The sequence below is a fragment of the Eutrigla gurnardus genome, assembly GCF_963514095.1.
Source record: "Eutrigla gurnardus genome assembly, chromosome: 16".
NCBI lineage: Eukaryota > Metazoa > Chordata > Actinopteri > Perciformes > Triglidae > Eutrigla > Eutrigla gurnardus.
In genome coordinates this window covers 11341369-11359022 of record NC_139927.1, presented here as the reverse complement: position 1 = coordinate 11359022, position 17654 = coordinate 11341369, and the positions used below count along the sequence as shown (strand labels likewise).

Below are 17654 nucleotides of genomic sequence, written 5' to 3'. Positions count from 1 at the left end.
CCTCAGAAAGTCTCATAATGGCCTGCAGCTTAAGTGTTTTGCAGGAAGACAGCTTTAGATTGGTCAGTCTCCTGGATAGGGAGCCTTGGTGCCACAAACGGTGTTGTGTATGCAGTTCTCTCTGTATCACTCTCCTCCAATTCAACGTGGTATTAGAGTCTAAGGCCTAAAGACTATTCCTGATGAAATGTAATATCTTTGTTGGAATCTCACAGCAGCTTAACATGTTGATCTTTCTGCTGGCACCATCCTCACAAAAATAATATTGCCACACTAATCTCTTAATAACACAATAAACCATTTTCATATAAAATGCTTTTACCGTGACACATTGGTCAGGAAGGTGTCACGGTTGTTTTCCTCTGCTGTCTCTATTTGTGGGCGTGGCTCCTGCCTCTCAATCTCTGATCGTTGCTCTATTGAAAAAAATGTATTGTTTTCGTCACACAATGTGCTGCAGGAATGGCTACATATTTTTTTTTGCTTTTAGTTGTATATGTCCTTTAGTTGTATGTCAACTAATCAGTCATTTAAATTAAAATGAACACTGATGGATTTATGCTTTTGTGGACTTTAAGGTAGCCATATCTGTTCAGATGCCTGAAACACCTCAGTCGGCCTAATTTCGTTGCAAAGGTGCAAGCTTTTCTACTCCTAGTCCCCTCTCGAGCGCCAAAAGAAAAATAGTCAACAGCTGGAGGCTCTAGCTGTTGACTATTGGGAGCTATTGTCCACTAATACTAATGTTGTTGTCACAGACAGAAATTCAAGGTCTCCATTCCACTTGACGTGCAATTATTTGGACAAAACCGCTTTATTGTGTGTGTTTTGAGTTAGCCTTGGTACTGAAAGACTAATTTAAGTCTTGTTTAGAACATTTAATGGTTTCCATCCAGTTTTCAAAGACTCAGAGTAGGTCACTTGTTTTCATTATTGGTTTGGTCTGGTCTGCTGCCATTGCTGGGTGAATTTTATTCAAGTTTTATCATTACTACAAAGTAAACCATTTCCCAGTATGTCTTAGATCTATTTTTAACAGCTTCCCTTTGTGTGTGTTTGAATTGGCAGGGAAGGACAATAAGAGTGACCCCCCCTTTATAAAGCTTTCTCATGGCCAAACACATCCTTTTGAACAGACTGATGTGTTGCCTTTGATAACTTTCTGATCTTCTTTCTTTCTTTCTTTCTTTTTTACAGAATTTTTTTTCTTCTTCACATAAATGAGTACGCAATGAAGTCTCGTTGTTTATTTGAACAATGGAGAAAAGACTCATCAATGAGGCCTATTGTCAGGATGTTACATAACTTGCAGCAGATACACAAAGCCAGGCTAAACATGTCAAATATCTGTGTGTGTGTGTGTGTGTGTGTGTGTGTGTGTGTGTGTGTGTGTGTGTGTGTGTGTGTGTGTGTGTGTGTGTGTGTGTGTGTGTGTGTGTGTGTGTGTGTGCATCCTCATTCATGGATGATTTGTGGATGTTAAGCCTGTGAAATATCCAATATTTAACATCCACATCGGAATCCCCTCAGCAGAGCCTGGAAGAGAGGCCTGTACATTGATCACGTCTGATGGATCACTCCTCACTTAGCTGCAGATGTAGGTGATCATGTTTTATTAGCTTTATCCTCTAGCTCTGTAGAGAGGTGAGGTGTCATATCAAGTGATAATCCTGTGTGGGTTTTTCTTCATCTCACGGAGCGCTGGATAAATGACTCAGTCTATCATAACGTGCATAACTTCTCACATTGACTGTTAAGAAATGAGATGAAAGTGATTCTGCTCTGTGAGGGATTTGTCTTTCTTTTCATTTATGCTGCCGTTTTTAATCAATGAGATCACGGACTGAATAGAAATGTGTGTGGTGTAAGAGTGGTCGTCAAGATTTGTTGGTTTTGAACAGTTTTTTTTTATTCTCAGCTAAACTGGATTTGATATCATACTAAGGAAAATAACATCACTTTACTGTAATGCAGCCTTTAAAACCAAACATCACACTTACAATACTATAGTATTCGTTATTACAATATCCAACATCTAAGACGATATCTAGTCTAATATCAAAATATTGATCTAATATTGATATATATCACCTAGCCCTGTATCATACTGCAGTATTCTCTGTGCATTATAGAAAGACAGTTTGATATTAATAGCACAAGTGACATGTGAGTTTTACAAAATATATATAATATCAAGTATTTAGGGTTACAGAGACACTACACGGATTTCATAAGCTCAACTTTCTGTTAATATTAAAAAGCAGACAGAGTAAGACATCATTAGCAAAGTATTGAAAATGCGAGACATCGTGTGTAAGTCAAAGGAACATAAGAGATCAGACTCTCAACTGGCAAAATTACAGAGAAAATTTGACACATCCGAGGTAAAGGAAACATTGAAATATCATGGAAATGTGGGTAAATTAGTTCAGCTTAAATTCGACAAACATTACATGTTTGCTAATTCAGCATAATATCAGTTCCTACCTGTTACAGGTACGGGACTGAACCACAGAACGACCAGCGTACAAAACATAACATATAATATACTCACACAGGAGGAGCTATGACATCACAGCTTTCATTTGAATAACACAATACAGGAGAAACAGCAGTCCTTATTACTGGTGTTCAGCAATTGAGGCGGGGGAACGTAAAAACACTGTCAAAGTGGATCAGCTGTGTGAGGAAAAGGCAACCGCAGGCTGAAATCTCAACAACTCGGCAGCTTGACGGTCGCACTATATTTACAAGTCGAAACCTATAATTCCGATATGACAACGCAAAAAGCTGCATAATACAACGACATTATGTAACGCAGATTATATTTGCATGTAACCAGCAATTACAGCCAGCCCTGTGCTTGTATTTATGTAAGAAGTGTGCAAAACGATGCACAGCTGTATCTTTTTTGCATGCATAACACTAAATATATAAAACCGAAACAACATTTTGACCTTGTTTTTGTTCCCTAAATGAGGTAATTATGACCAAAAAAAGGACTTCTTACACTCGGACATTATATGATCTGAGGTTTTAACAGGATGCAGGCTGTTAAGTAGATAGAAACTCTTATTTCATGATTCAAGCACATTCATTTACAAAATCAGCCACATGGAACCTGATTAATAACAGGTTTGGCTGGATAGAGCCCTGTAAAACAGTGGAACAAAGTTCATATAGAGACGGATGGAGAGCCTTGTGTATTGTGCAAGTTTGTGGGGACATTCTTCGGTGTGGACTCCCAGCAGGTGTACACCCCCGGCCTTCTGGGCGCATGGTTGCTGTTGGTGTGCGTTACCTTGTCTTTGCTCTTGCTCCTACTCTTACTCGTGCTCTTATTCTTGCTCTTGCTACGAATTATGTCCTGAGACAAACCAAAGGCCCTCTTTTGGACGCAGCCCCTTTCCTCAAGTTGAATGTGGATGGGAAATTGGTGGCCCGTGGCGATGTGGACACGATTTTCTCCCAGCTTGGGCCAGAATGACAGCAGCAGGCAGCGAAGCTCCTGCCGAAAAGTCTTGTTGAAGTAGAAGTAGATGAACGGGTTGTAGACGTGAGAGCTTTTGGCAAAGAGGGCGGGAAACACAAAGCCCTCGGGAGCCATGTACTGGTACTCCCTGAAGAAAATGAAGAGGAGGGAGACGACAGCGTACGGCGCCCAGGCAATCACAAAACCCAGGCTGATGCAGAAAAACATCTGAAAGAGAAAGTAACAAATAACCGAACATTCCTGGAAATCCATCAGCGCGGTAAAAGTAGAAACCTAATGAATCATTTCTTATGATGCACTTTAGTAACAGAGGAATGCTGGACGGCACGACACCTGCTGATGGATGTGGTTAACCCACTCTGAGATAAGAGAATGGGAGGGAGGCCGAGAACTATTGAGCACCAGAGCCACTATCCATGGAGCACTACAACCAAGTGGCTGCAGACGACCTCGATTACAAAGATTTTAATAGATAAGATTAGATAATAATCCTTTATTAGTCCCAGAGTGGGGACTTTTACAGGGTTACAGCAGCAACGAGGACAAAGTGCAAATAACAAAAGCATCAATAGCTGATGCAAAATACAAAGTACATTAATAGACGAATACAAAACGTGCTACATACAGACTGTTCAACAGTGTGTGCGTTGACAATTTAATATTATATAACTGTTATACGCTCCCTCTGCTGGCGTTAATGTTGTACTAACCTGTCTCTCTGATCCATTAGTACCTCATGCTGCCTGGCTGTTCCTGTACCCTGATTGGCTGATTGAAGGCTCCTGACCCAAACTGCACCATGTTGGCCTGATGAGACCTCAGCTTACAAAGAAAGCTGTGCACTCGCAGTTTTTTCACTCTCAGACTGGTGGCAGCAGCCTGGTGTCGGTTTGTTTGGATTCATTACATCATTTTCTTTACGTAGTTTTCATTCCAAATGACTTATTTTGCTTGGTGCTACTGTTTTTGTGGGTTTGTTTCAAGTTTAGTTCTACACTTTGGCAGTTCAGAGTTTCTGGTCTGACGGCCAATTGTGTAGTTGTAGTTAGCACCCGTTACCTTTATTTTCACCAGCCCGTCTAACCCCGTTTTTGGTGTTTTGGTCCAGGTTTAGTTCTTTTTGTTAGGGAAAAATAAATAATTTTTGCATTTCAGCCTGGTTTAGTCTTATGTTATTGGCCTTTGTGTCATTTTGACTTGGTGGCCATAACAATAATGTTCAGGTGAGTTGGGTTCATGTGCTTCCTGACAAAAGAGAAAATCTGAGAGGTTTGTTTACACGTCCTTCATGCATTCAAACCTACACATATTGAACTAATATTAGCTTTGAATGATCCTATATTACAATGGTGCCCCTGGAAGTATTTCTCATCAACACTATAATGTATATCTGTCTGATGAACATGCTACTTGTGAACCATGAGATCTTTGTTTTGAAACCTCATTGAATATCAATACCTTTTACCTTGAAAGCTCAAACAAAACAAACTGAACGTGAACGCACCCTCAACGAGTCACCCAACAAGCCATACTATTATACAGATGGACAAATGAAAAGCAGGAAAAAACATAATCAAGGCAGATGCTTCCATGCAGGTCATGAAAATAGTATGGATCTGATTACCAGAACAAAACCTGTTTAAGCTCACCATGGAGAGTTGTTTCTCAGTAGATCGCAGGTTGTTTGGGATGCCTCTCGCAGACAGCGAGTAGGAGAAGCGGAACACCTTGTAGAGGATCTGACACTGGGACAGGACGATGAGGAGGACCGGGACCATCGTGAAGCAGGCGAAAGAGCAGATGACGTAGAAGGCATCCTTGGCCGAGGTGTGGTAACTCCTCCAGGCGACGGTGCAGGACAGTCCGTAAGGCTCAGGGACGTACTCCCCCCAACCAAACAGAGGGAAGCTGGACCACACAGTAGCCACAAGCCAAATGGCACAGCATGCTATCTGGATGTTAGCTCCTTCAAGCCACACAGCTGTGAAGAAAACCTGCACGTTATCATGTCAGTTAATTACACAATCCATAACTCCATAGTAGTAGGTCATATTTTTTGGGGCAAGTTTGCTTTCTTCTGAGTCATATTAAAAGATTGACTTTAATGTCTGTACAGGACATATGGAGCTATAGGTAGCTAAGCTAATAACCTTAGCTTAGCATCAAGACTGAAAATAGGGGGGAAAAAAACAAAACATGCAATGACCAGTACTTGTTGAAGCGGTTTCCCACTGTTTCTGTCCTTTGTGCTAAGCTAAGCTAACTGACTGCAGCCTGTAGCTTCATATTTACTGTACAGTACAGTAATAAGAGAGAGAGAGAGAGAGAGAGAGAGAGAGAGAGAGAGAGAGAGAGAGGAGAGAGAGAGAGACTATACTTCTACTACTATTTTGTATTTATTTATTTTTTTTACAAAATGTCAAACTATTTCTCGAGAACGCTTTCTTTGACCTATCTCTCCTGTCAGAGAGACAGGTCAACCTTTTCTGCCAAGTGTAATTTCTCTAGGAAAATGTAAACGTCAACATATGATCACAGAAAAAACCATCATCAGTTAAAGACACATTGGTTCTTTTAACATCCAGCTTACATGACAGTGGATAACCTTCATTATTTGGCATCTTGACAGAGGGAAGAGGAAGTAAAAGAAACATTGAGCTTGACTCGCTTCGTGAAAAGCTATAGAAACGGATCATTTGTTCCAATAGAAAAAGTGTAACTTATCCAAAGAAAAAAAACTTGTATCCATCATTACAAACATCTCTTGAAGTCCCTGAACTGACCCCCGCCAAGCATTCACCAGCATCTGCACTCACCATAAACCAGGTTGTAGCAGGTCTTCAGGTAGCGGATGACGCTGATGGCAGCGATGGTGAACATGCCGCACAGGCCGAAGATGTAGCAGCCGAGGCCATAGTAGACGCACGTGAAGTTTTCTCCCAGCCAGCAGTGGTGGAAGGAGGACATGATGGAGAGCGGGTAGAAGCAGATGCAACAGAGGAAGTCGACCACGGCCAGATTGACGCACAGCAGCTCCGAGCCCTCCATCTTCCTCTTCCTGCGGTAACACACCGCCAGAACCAGCCCATTGCCCATAACAGAGAGCACCACTGGACAAATTCAAAAGTTTCAAAATAAAAGCTCCATTAAAATCACTTATCAATTACAAAATCAGTCATTGGGCGGCCCATTTGGACAACAAAGGACAGTTAACTGTGATACTGAAAGATGCTCATCTTTGTATCACAGGTATACTAACAGGAATGTGTAGAAACTACAGAAAACACACACATAGACACACACACACACACACACACACACACACACACACACACACACATAATTGGTCTTATTACTAACAAGCGCACCATCAATGATTGGCATTCCTACCCTTAAGGACAGTAATGAACCCCAATGAATACAATTGAAACCCATTAAAAACACATATTTTGATCCCAGAGAAATTAAAGCATAAAATCATATATTCTTTCACTCTATTAAATCAGGTTTTGTGAATGCATCAAAAACAAATGTTGCTAATCATTCACAAATCCCAGACTGTGAAAAAAACATTTAGTATATAGATTTTTTTTTAAAACAACAGTGGCATGATGTAAACAAACTGCTATTTAAAGGGTTCAAATCCTGAAATGTATTGTAATAATGACATATTGACAAAAAAAGATAAAAATAAAGACACTTCTGAAACTTCTGTTCCATCAATTCCAAATAAAATCCGGTTTCCTGTATTTCAGTAAAGAAGCATCATTTTTATATTGTTAAATTGAAGAACAATTTGGATAATTATTGATATAAGCAGAGGAGCATTTTTATGCATTTTTATCAGAAACAAACCAACTTTTCTTCTAACTTGTTGTCTTGTTTTCCTGTTGTAGTGTCCAGGTGAGATGCAGGCTACGTACCGACGGAGAGGATGGCAAGTCCCACACATATGTCAGCGGTTGGGGTCAGTTTGGAGGTGAAGGCAGACGCGGTCCGGTTGTCGCAGGGCTCCAGAGTCATTGGTCGGAGAGGTTTCCGATGAGGTTGTTGTTGAAAAAATCCGGACTCATAAAGCGAGATGTGCGCGCACGGAGGCTGACTTTTATGGAGGAGCGTGTGTCACCATGGCAACTTACAGCACGAGGCACGCGCTAATCATCTGCATAAAAAAAGCATGTGCTCGCTGCGCGTGTGATCAGACTCAGAGTGAACCAGCTGTTAATGGACTCCGGCGGGGTCAGTGGGTCCGATCAGAGCCTGGATATACATTGTGTGTGTGTGTATATATATATATATATATATATATATATATACTGTATATATATATTCTATATAGCTTAGTTTCTCCCTGTTTCAATATCTGAATACTACTTCCAGTGGTTTTGCACCTAAAAAATAAAAATAACTTCAAAAAGTTTATTTAAACGTGAATGCCTCTTTCTATTGCATGAATTTTAGCTTTTACCTCTGGTCATTTTCACAGAAGTGGGTGGCTGATTTTGTGCTTTTGTGACTTTTAATGTATATCCTGATGTTCTCGAGTCTCTCTTTCAGAGAGGTAACTTGATTAAATAAAGGTTTTATATAAATTATGAAATGCTAACTCATTAAAAAAAAAAAAATACTACATATGACAAGAGGCACAGCAGCTCAATGATGACGAAAAAAAAGAGCACCATCTGTTGATCTCCACGATGTACTGCAATTCAACACATGGGGGGGGGGAAAAAAGCACACTGGTGGTAATGCTTTGAGTAGAAAGATAAAGAAGACTTTTATTTTATGGTGAAACCTAAATAAGATCTGCGATTACAAAACAGTTTCCCCACGCAGGTTGTTTTTAATGTCACAGAGGTTGGAATGCTGTACTGACAGAAAGGCATCAGAGAAGACTGGACCTAAAAACTTAGAAGTAGTAAGAGAGCAGACACTGGAGTTCAGGGGGAACACCATCCTTTTTTTTCTTTTTTTTTTTAAGTCACAAGTTGTTCCTATGATCTACGGCAGTTTAGTTCATGAACACATTTATCAACCCCCAACCTCAGAAACTAAAAGCAAATGTGAGGTTATAAAGTATGGAGATGCGGGGAGTGAACAGGCATTGATGGCAAAGATTACTTGGATTTTCTGGCGCTAAGCAATCATTTTCTTGCTATCACTACTTCAAATGAGCCTTGTGTGGACATAAAAAAAAATAATTACTTACAATACACAACATAAGCCTCTAGTGAATTGTAAAATTCCAGATAAGTGGTAAGACAAGTGTAAGTCTTTGCTTTTCAGCTTTGACGGTGAACCATTCATGTTTCTAAGCACTGGCTGAACTCTTAGACCACAGAAACAATATACTGTACAAAATCTTAAATTGAGTGGCATTTCCCTTTAAGTAGCCTCAGAACTAACATATACACATATACACACGTTCAACAAATATGCACTTGAGCGCATCCCGCATCGCATCATAATCCATCCCCCATCAAATCGAAACAATCAAAAAATATTTGCCGCATCAATACTCCAGAAAAATATAGTACTGTGGGTCTCATGTTTTTTTATTTCTTATTCTTTTACTTTTAATAGGAACAGCTGGACATTTTGGGAAATACTGTTTCTTGCCAAGAGTTAAGATGAGAAGATACCACGGTCATGTCTGTGCTATTAATATGAAGCTACAGCCAGCAACTAGTTAGTTTAGCATAAAGGCTGGAAACATGTTTGAAAACACTCAAGAGAAAAATTAACAATTCAATAGTCTGATAAGTTGAGCTGACGGGGTCGTGTTGTTTAAGATACCTGTGAGACAATGAAATATGCTTCAGCATAACAGACTAAAACGGTTTGAAATGCTTGCAGACAGGATTTTACAACTCTGGAAAATCAAAATCAAACGTATTATATCTTTGGTCATAGCAATTGCAAGGTAATCTACCAGGAATGTGTGCTTGCATGTATGTGATTGGCCAACACAGCGACCCCCCCCCCCCCCCCCCCCCCTTATCCCCAGGGCTGAAGTCGGTTTGAATGCAGTTTCAGAAAACGCCGGCTCCTCGTTTCCCTCTGCTTCAATTCTTTATGCTAACCTAAGCTAATCATCTGCAGGCTGTAGCTCAATATTTACAGTACAAGTGAGAGTGCTATCTTCTCTAACCGCAAAATCTTCCCCAAAAAGGTTTAAACATTCATTCAACTCCAGTCAGGCTGAAAAGCATTTTATTCTTTGATATAGCCTGTGTCAATACTTAATTGTAATCTTAAAAATGCAGGTATACTGTCACATCTTTTCATGATTTCACCCAGATAAAAAATATTTATCATCACCTGACACAAAAATAATCTCACAAATATATCATCTTCCCTAATAGTGAACAAGTTATAACTAAATAGTCCCAACTAGAGTCACTTACGGAGATGTCGACCCATATCAGGGATTACTACGATTTAGGATTTGTCTTTTTTTTGGCCGTGCCCCCCCCCCCCCCATCCCCTATATCGAACGTGAGATAAATGTCCCGCAGCTTGCTCTGATCTTGATAACAATCCTTTTCTAATATCAAATGGACACCGAATGTTTAATTATGGATCTGGTCCCAAATACTCCCAAAGACCGCAGTTCCCTTCTTCCCTAAGGTTTGCACCCAAGTGTTGGCAGCAACAAGGAAAAGCACATTACAAAATAGACATCTTTAAATAGCTGTTCAGCTTGTCTAAGTGCAGCACAATCGGAAACATTAAATTCAAGTCATTATTGTTTTCTCCCCGCCCCTGTATCATATCAACGAATATAAACCAAAAAAAAATCATCTTCAGTTAAGAAACTAAATGTGAAAGGATAAATCTTTGATCAGACAAATAAACAATATACTGCAGCCACACTGTAACATCCAAAAATAGTCTTAAGTTGAAATATATATATTTTCTGCCAAAGAAATGCTGGCGTTCTAAGTCACTCTAGTAGATTTAATATACTGTTGAGGTGTAATTTGTGGGGTGGGGGTGGGGGGGGGTGGGGGTTGTTCTGTCTCCGTTAATCCTCTCTTGACAGTCCTGAACACGATGTCAAACCGTTACAGAATAAAAAACTGACATCCGGTGTCATTTGGCACATGAGCTGGCTGCCACGCTGATGCCAGGATCTTTGTCGTCTGTGGTGACAGCTGCAGCCTCAGCGCTCTTGTCCTGGTTGTCGTTATTATTATTATTACTATTGTTGTTGTTCTGGACACTCGGGAGCCCGTGGCTGTTGTTCTGGACCAGAGTGGCGTTGCTGAGCCTCAACTCGTCCAGCTTCTTCCACAGCTCGTCCCTCTCCTGCTCCTTCTTCTTCTCCCTACAATCACAGAAAACAAAAATAGAAAGAGTAAATGACTGAAATTCTGTCCCATCACCTGAATAGCTGAATTTCCAATACAACCATTTAACCCTGCTTAAAGGAGCAATACACAACATTTACAGCATTAGCTTAGTTTGGGGGTCAATTATTTCTGTTAAAACCCACTATTTAAGTTGCAAATAAGAAATAGGCTACATTTTTATTATTATACGACAGACATTAAAATGAAAAGATTTTTATAAACATAAAGAAATAAATATTTTGTGACGTGTACATGACACACTGGCTTTGTGGTATCAGGGACAGTTTACAGTAATTGTCTCAGCAGGTTTCACTATGAGATCAAACTGTGTCCTATCTAATATAGGGCCCGTGTACATCTGGGACTCACCGTTGCCGGTCTGCGTTATAGGAGGACGTCAACTCATCAAACAGCGTGCAGTTCATTTCCATCAGCGTCTTCAGCACGTTGTAGACCAGAGCTACGATTGTCCTGCGACAGAGCAGAGACACTCGGAATGAAACGTCACACACTACACTCCCCTACAGTGAACATGAAGTATAAACAAGACTGAAGTACTTACGGATTCCAGTGCTCTTTGGAGATTCTGTACAGGCTACCGAACATGATGGGAAGGACCATGTCAATGTTCTCCTCGATGAGGCTGAGTATGTACTCATTGTTCCAGAAGTACAGTGCACGCTCCGCTACCTACGAGGGCAGAGACAGCAAATGGAGAAAGTCTGAGAGGGACTTAATGACAGCTTTCCTTCCCATGATTGAAGGTCATTTAGTAGAAAATGGAAGTACAGATGAATGGCAATTTCACACGTCTAGGGCTGGGAATGGTTAGAAATTTTTCGATACTGGTGCCGATACCTGGGATTCGATACCGATACCAAAACGGTACTTTTTACGATACAGTTTTATTTTTTCCCAAATTCCGTGTTTTCCATTTTAATTTTTCTAAATTCTGTGTTTTACAATTTTAGAGCATTTTTTTTTCTTCCATCAAATGGTGTCTAATCATGTAGTTGATGAATCAAAATTAAGAAATGTATTCAAGAAACATTCTAGTAGTTCTAATTCTCATTCCTCGTCATTGAGAGACCATATAAATATCCATACATATGCAAGTGTACGTGCAATCACAAAGTACCACCCACTCAGGTCAGAGGGTCGATACCCAGCCCTACACATGTCACCTCTGAATAATAATAATGCCAGAGTGGCTGCAATCTGCAACCTTCTGATTGAAGGATGTGGTTTGTGGTGCTGCTGAACTATAATATACAGACAGATTCCGTTCCACCATCACTAACATAAAAGGAATGCACTAAATAAAAAAATGCAAAGGTTGTTCCTGTTTGTTTCTGTGTGTTTGCGTCATGGGTGTACCTGAAAGTGTGGGTTAGCCACACATTTAGAGATCTGCTTGAACAGCGGCTCCTGGATCTTCTTGAATTGTGTTGGCTCAATGACATCCAGAATCTCCTCAATTTCCCCCAGGAACATCACCTAATTGGATAGGAGGTGCAGAACGTGAAGCAACATGAAGCTCTGGGTGGTAAATGTATAAAGTGTAATCACAGATGAGCAGAATACCTCTTTCTGGCTGCAGGTTTTAGGCCAGAACTTCAGCAGCCCACGGATCACCTGCACAGAGAAGATAGCAGAGAATTTCATGAGAATTTCTCCCCGAGGTATAAAAAACACACGTCTACTTGAGTGGGTGGCTGCTGGCTGCCTCTACACATTTCTCTGCAGTGTAGACTAATTTAGGGCTTGAGGCTTTGTGCTTTGAGTAGGAGGAATGATAAAAATAAGTACCGGTTCAGTGAGTGTAGGATCTTTCTCCAGGAACTGGACCACACAGTAGGCCAGCTGAGGGACATAAAAGAAAAAGAGTAAAAGTACACAACGATCCCAGAAACCGTATCAAACAAATACGACATAGAACCTCACCTGAAAAAGACATCTCTTGTTAAATACATATTTAGAATGAAAACATCTGCACAATATAATTATTCTTATAAATCCCCCAGTATGGTAATGTAAGATAAGCTGAAACACAGGAATAATCATTGAACCGGTGCATTTTCACTTCCAAGCCACTAGGCAGCGCTATAGTACAGACTTTGTAACATGACAGTGCTTTATGCTGCAGAGACAATCCTTTACAACAGCTGTATATTTTAGCTACTAATAAAAAAAGAGAAACTTAATGTGATTTATGAGGAAATAGTAGAAATTCTCCTACCTGTGCGTGGAACAGGGCCAGTCCTTTGGCTGTATGTAACGGGATGAGCACCTTCATAAGGAACTGCTTGTGCTCTGCCTTCAGAGGCAACGCAAACCCATTGATGATACTATAAACAGAAAAACAGCAGGACAATGACAGATAGATTACTGTGCAGAAAGACAAACACACAGCCTGGACAATTCTACAGTAAAGCTGTGGCAGAATAAAGACCAGGTTTCTGTGATACTGATGATTACAGTTGTTCAACTCCAGTGAAGTGAAAACGTCAGTGTCCCCAAATACATGAAAGACAGAAAGACAGTGGCTGAAAGTTGGACTTTTTCCATACATCCACTACTTAACAACCTAATGTGTTACTTTTACTGTATATGTTATAGTCACAAGATATAAGTCAGAGGATCCCTTTCTTCTATTTCTATGTCGCATAAAGGGACTACAACTTAAACCCTGTATTGTAGAATGACAAACTATGAACCTTGATATGAATGAGCAAACATTATTACTCACCTTCCCAGGATTTCTAGAAGCTCAGCGACACCGTTGAAGTGCTCAGTTTCATAGATGAACCTGCAACATAATGACACATGAAGCCAACAGAGCACACTGATCAGAACAATACATTTAGGCTGCTAATCCAATAGCGTGAATGCTCAGATTAAAGACCTCTTATATCAGCCTGTATATGAAATTTCACATGATTTATGCCCCCCAAAAATGTCAGTCTGCTATATGGGTTGCAAGTAGAGCCTGCATCATTTGTCTGTTCTTGGCTGAACATTCTTCATTTGATAAGAAGTCTTATTTAAATATCTGACTACACATAAATATGTTTTAGGCAGATAATCAGCTAAATAGCTGCAGACATGGAATCGACCGCTCTTATACAACTTAACGATCCACGCATCATCCAACACCTCTGTCCGGTAACTGATTTCCATCTCACTGTGCAGCCATGGCATGTACAGACAGTGCCTGACAACTGCGGCACTATTTTTATTCTCAGTGGCAGATGGTGGTCAAAGTGGTTGCACCCGTTTTACCACCTTGCCTGTTGGAGATGACATTGAGTGGCCCCGTTTCAATCATCTAAAGCCCATTGTCACGCAGCAACAGGAGCCATAAAGAATCAGCCTACATCTGAACATTTTTCTTCCTATGCTCTTATTATGGTGGCCGAGGTGAATCTGTTTTTTTATGGAAAACAAAAAAGGAAGACATGATGGCATGATAAGACATCAAACATTTATCTCCATCACATTGGCTGCCTTTTGAAAACATCCCTCACCGCAAGAAAATGTTGTTGATCTGCTTCCTGATGAAGGCACGCAACCCCAGGAACTTTCCATAGATCCGATGAAGGATGGTCTTCAGGAAGTCCCTCTCCCTGGGGTCCTCGCTGTCAAACAGCTCCAGCAGCTGAAATACACACATTTTTAGTCCTGATTCAATCAAAATGGTTTTTCAGTGAATTGACAATACAATGCTATCTTTTGTCGCGTCTTTATTGTCGCAACACACTTATACTGTGATTCATGTCTTACCACTAAAGCAGACTGAATCGGATGAACATATATGCAATTTATCTTTGTCTTTTCTTATCTTCTTTATTTTAGATAATAAAAAAAATAAAGGTTTTGGTGATAAATGCTGGTCATGACCGATTTGTCTGAAGTTTTTGTGTTCGCCCTCTGTCACAGACCTGAAGGTCACCTGCATAAAGGAAGGAAAGGTTTTCATCATGCATTCATGTTCTTCATCAATTAAATGGTGCAACACAGATATTCTGTGTTCGTCTTACTTGTAAAACTTCTAGATAGCCCTACTTCCTTACCTTCAGCTTCCATACCAGGCGGTGCCCTAAATGTTGGTCAAGGGCCCTTAAAAGAAGGAGCTCTTAACAGATATATATCGGTATCAGCACATGCTTCTGCTGATAAATAACAAGAAATATAAGTACAGAACTGCCACCTTCAACGCAGTTGTGTTTATTTTTCCAGCTGTAAAATTTAAGGGAGCCTTATCAACTGATTCAAACTATTTATTCATGTAAGGGTTATGTAAAGGTCCGGCTATAGTTGTATGTTTTTTCCATTGCCCTTATGTCACTTGCTATCACAACGGTAGAACCAGTAGTCGGGTTACATCAGATTCATTTACAAGGACTTAAATCACAAATTTGCCTTGAAGGGCATTGCATGTGTACATCATAAAACACCCTCTTGGCTTAGAATTGAAACAGTCAGAGACTTTGACACCAATGAATCGCTCCCTAATCTCTCTAGAGGTATCAAGTGGTTGTTTGCAACGCTGTAAATGAATGTACAGGACAACTCTGTGGTCAGTATTCTACTTACATTTGTATCACCAATGTGATGATTTATTTGTCAGTTTTCTAATTCTAATATACATTTCAATCTGGTATTTTATTGATCAACCCTTTCTAAAATGTTCTCTATATGATATGTGTACATAATGATGTACAGTGATACTAAATGTATCCACTACCAAAACAGGAACGATTCCCATGAAGTAACAGTGAACAGATAAATCAGCATTAAGGCAAAAACAATCAGTTGATCGACGGAAAGTTATTTATCAGTCAAATAAAATGTGAGGACCAGCTGCTTTTGTCTGTTTTCCACATCATTGTAAATTAAATATCTTAGTCTGACTGTAACGCCGACATAAATTGTGAATCGCAGTCCATTTTCACTATGTTATAGTCCAGCCATTTACAGTATCACATGCACTGCCTCATAAAGGAGAAACATGTACGTAGAGGGGGGGAAGAAAAGGGTAAAAAGCAACGGTTTCATAAAACTTGCATGCTTACAGACGAAGCAGAAGAGATGACAGGCAACTGAAATTGATCAACAAGAACTAAATGTGATGCACACATTGAACCTGAGCTCGTTATGAAAGGAAAACTGGCAGAGTGTAATTCAGACATGCTGTGTGTGCCTGAGGTAACATCAGCATTCAATCACAACAGGTCACACTGGGATTGGAGTTTTCTCAGGAGCCTGACCCGTACATGTCCCAGAATAACTCAGTGGGTTCGCAAAAACAAATCATTACTCTGCCGCGAGTCGTATCTACTGTAGTTGGACACATACGTATAAATATTCATGGGAAAAAAAGATATCGAGAAGAGCAGAATTCTCCTCCATGGTTGAGAAAACGCACTCATGATAATCACATATAATCAAGTGTATTGCTGTTAATTTCATAGTTACGATAGGATTACCCACTGTGACAATGACCAGATCATTACTGAAATTAAATGAGCAATTCCCTCTCTATCCACTAAATATGATTGAGATTAAGACTTCACAAAAAGACGGAGCAACAACTTCGACCATGTGACGACAACAACAAAAATGAATAAGTACATAACGTAATAAGTACTAACGATAATAATAACACAGACTATAAGACTTTCAAAACAAAAAGCAGTTTTTCCATTTACGTATAAACCTTCGGCTCCATCAGACACATGCTTTGTCACATTTTAAGCCTAAGGTTCATCTGTACTGCATGAAGCTCGTTTCTGTGCTGGCACATACAAATCTAACACTTTATACTGAATCATTAATGGAAAAATACAAAACCCTTCATGCCAACATTTCAAACTTAACCCTAAAATACACCGAACACATGTGTGATCACATGTTCTGCTCTTGGCTCTACAGATGGTTGTTTTCCCAGGTCGAAGGCAGTTTTCTGCAGCAGCTGTTCCCTCCACCAGTTGCTTCAGTGGCACCAGAACAGTGCTAGTTTTATAGCTATGCATTCATGGGGCCAAAATATGACATTGATTAACTAGTGAGTATGACAGAAAATCAGTGGTGATTTTGGGCCTAAAGAGCTGAAAGCTAAAAGGATACGCCACAATGTATATCGGTTTTTTTCCAATTTGGGATTTTGTAGGACAGGAATCATTGGAATGACATGCTGACTATTCAAAGTTGACATCAACTTGCTGCAAGGCAATAATACAATAAACATAACAAATAGTTGTACAAATACCAATAATGAGACCGAGGGGTTTGTCTTGAGCATGTATGTATTTGAGGTTCGAAGTGCTTTGGTCTCAAAAAAATGCATATATATCTAACAAGGATTCCCCTTGACCTCGTATGGACACCCTTGTATCTCATATTTTTTATCCCTGCGATATCAAAATGTTCTTCATGAGCAAACCACTGAATCTCTGTCAACACCTCAGAGGAATATTTGAAGATGTACTCCTCTGCTGTGTTTTATGATAACTTAACCAAACCACAGGCTGTCCTTTCCTGCCTTTTTGCCACCCAAACCTCCATCTCCTCGTTCCCAATGCTCCAACCACAGTCTTCCTTTTCTCAACCTGAAGAATAAACAGCAGGCAGCTATTTAAAGCTCCCCCACGACACACTCGCATCATGGAAAGTCTTCCAGGCACCTCGGATGTGGCCCGGCCAACATTCCTAGCCCTGTGGTCCCCCGTTAGCTGCTGCTTCGCTCTGCAGCTCCACATATGAAGTGAAGCATTCCTGCAGTAGGTGGGTACTGAGCAAGGACA

The 17654-nt window shown here is 40.2% G+C and overlaps 2 protein-coding genes across 2 annotated transcripts in view; both read right to left on the bottom strand.

Moving 5' to 3' along the window:
* Window positions 1-1952: 1952 nt before the first annotated feature.
* opn8c (opsin 8, group member c) lies at window positions 1953-7867 on the bottom strand. Its single transcript, XM_084030512.1, has 4 exons — window positions 7417-7867; window positions 6310-6603; window positions 5143-5474; window positions 1953-3700 (listed from the first exon to the last, which is right to left on the bottom strand). Exons 1-4 carry the CDS (start codon window positions 7514-7516, stop codon window positions 3176-3178), a joined length of 1251 nt encoding a protein of 416 aa, XP_083886638.1. The 5' UTR covers window positions 7517-7867; the 3' UTR covers window positions 1953-3175.
* A 378-nt stretch (window positions 7868-8245) lies between these two features.
* The window catches only part of ppp2r5a (protein phosphatase 2, regulatory subunit B', alpha isoform), a 34495-nt gene continuing 25086 nt past the window's right edge, over window positions 8246-17654 (bottom strand). The window contains exons 5-13 of the mRNA XM_084030864.1: window positions 14376-14506; window positions 13598-13657; window positions 13088-13196; window positions 12658-12711; window positions 12433-12483; window positions 12226-12345; window positions 11411-11538; window positions 11218-11319; window positions 8246-10823 (exon numbers count right to left, since the gene is read on the bottom strand). Coding sequence (XP_083886990.1) covers window positions 10589-10823; window positions 11218-11319; window positions 11411-11538; window positions 12226-12345; window positions 12433-12483; window positions 12658-12711; window positions 13088-13196; window positions 13598-13657; window positions 14376-14506 — 990 coding nt within the window. The 3' untranslated portion in view covers window positions 8246-10588. The remainder of the gene's footprint in view (window positions 10824-11217; window positions 11320-11410; window positions 11539-12225; window positions 12346-12432; window positions 12484-12657; window positions 12712-13087; window positions 13197-13597; window positions 13658-14375; window positions 14507-17654) is intronic.

Coding starts and splice junctions, on each gene's coding strand:
- opn8c (XM_084030512.1), bottom strand. CDS start 7,516: ATGACTCTGGAGCCCTGCGACAACCGGACCGCGTCTGCCTTCACCTCC. Junction 6,604..7,416: donor ACTTGCCATCCTCTCCGTCG/GTACGTAGCCTG, acceptor GAATTTGTCCAG/TGGTGCTCTCTGTTATGGGC. Junction 3,701..5,142: donor CTGAGAAACAACTCTCCATG/GTGAGCTTAAAC, acceptor TTTCTCTTTCAG/ATGTTTTTCTGCATCAGCCT.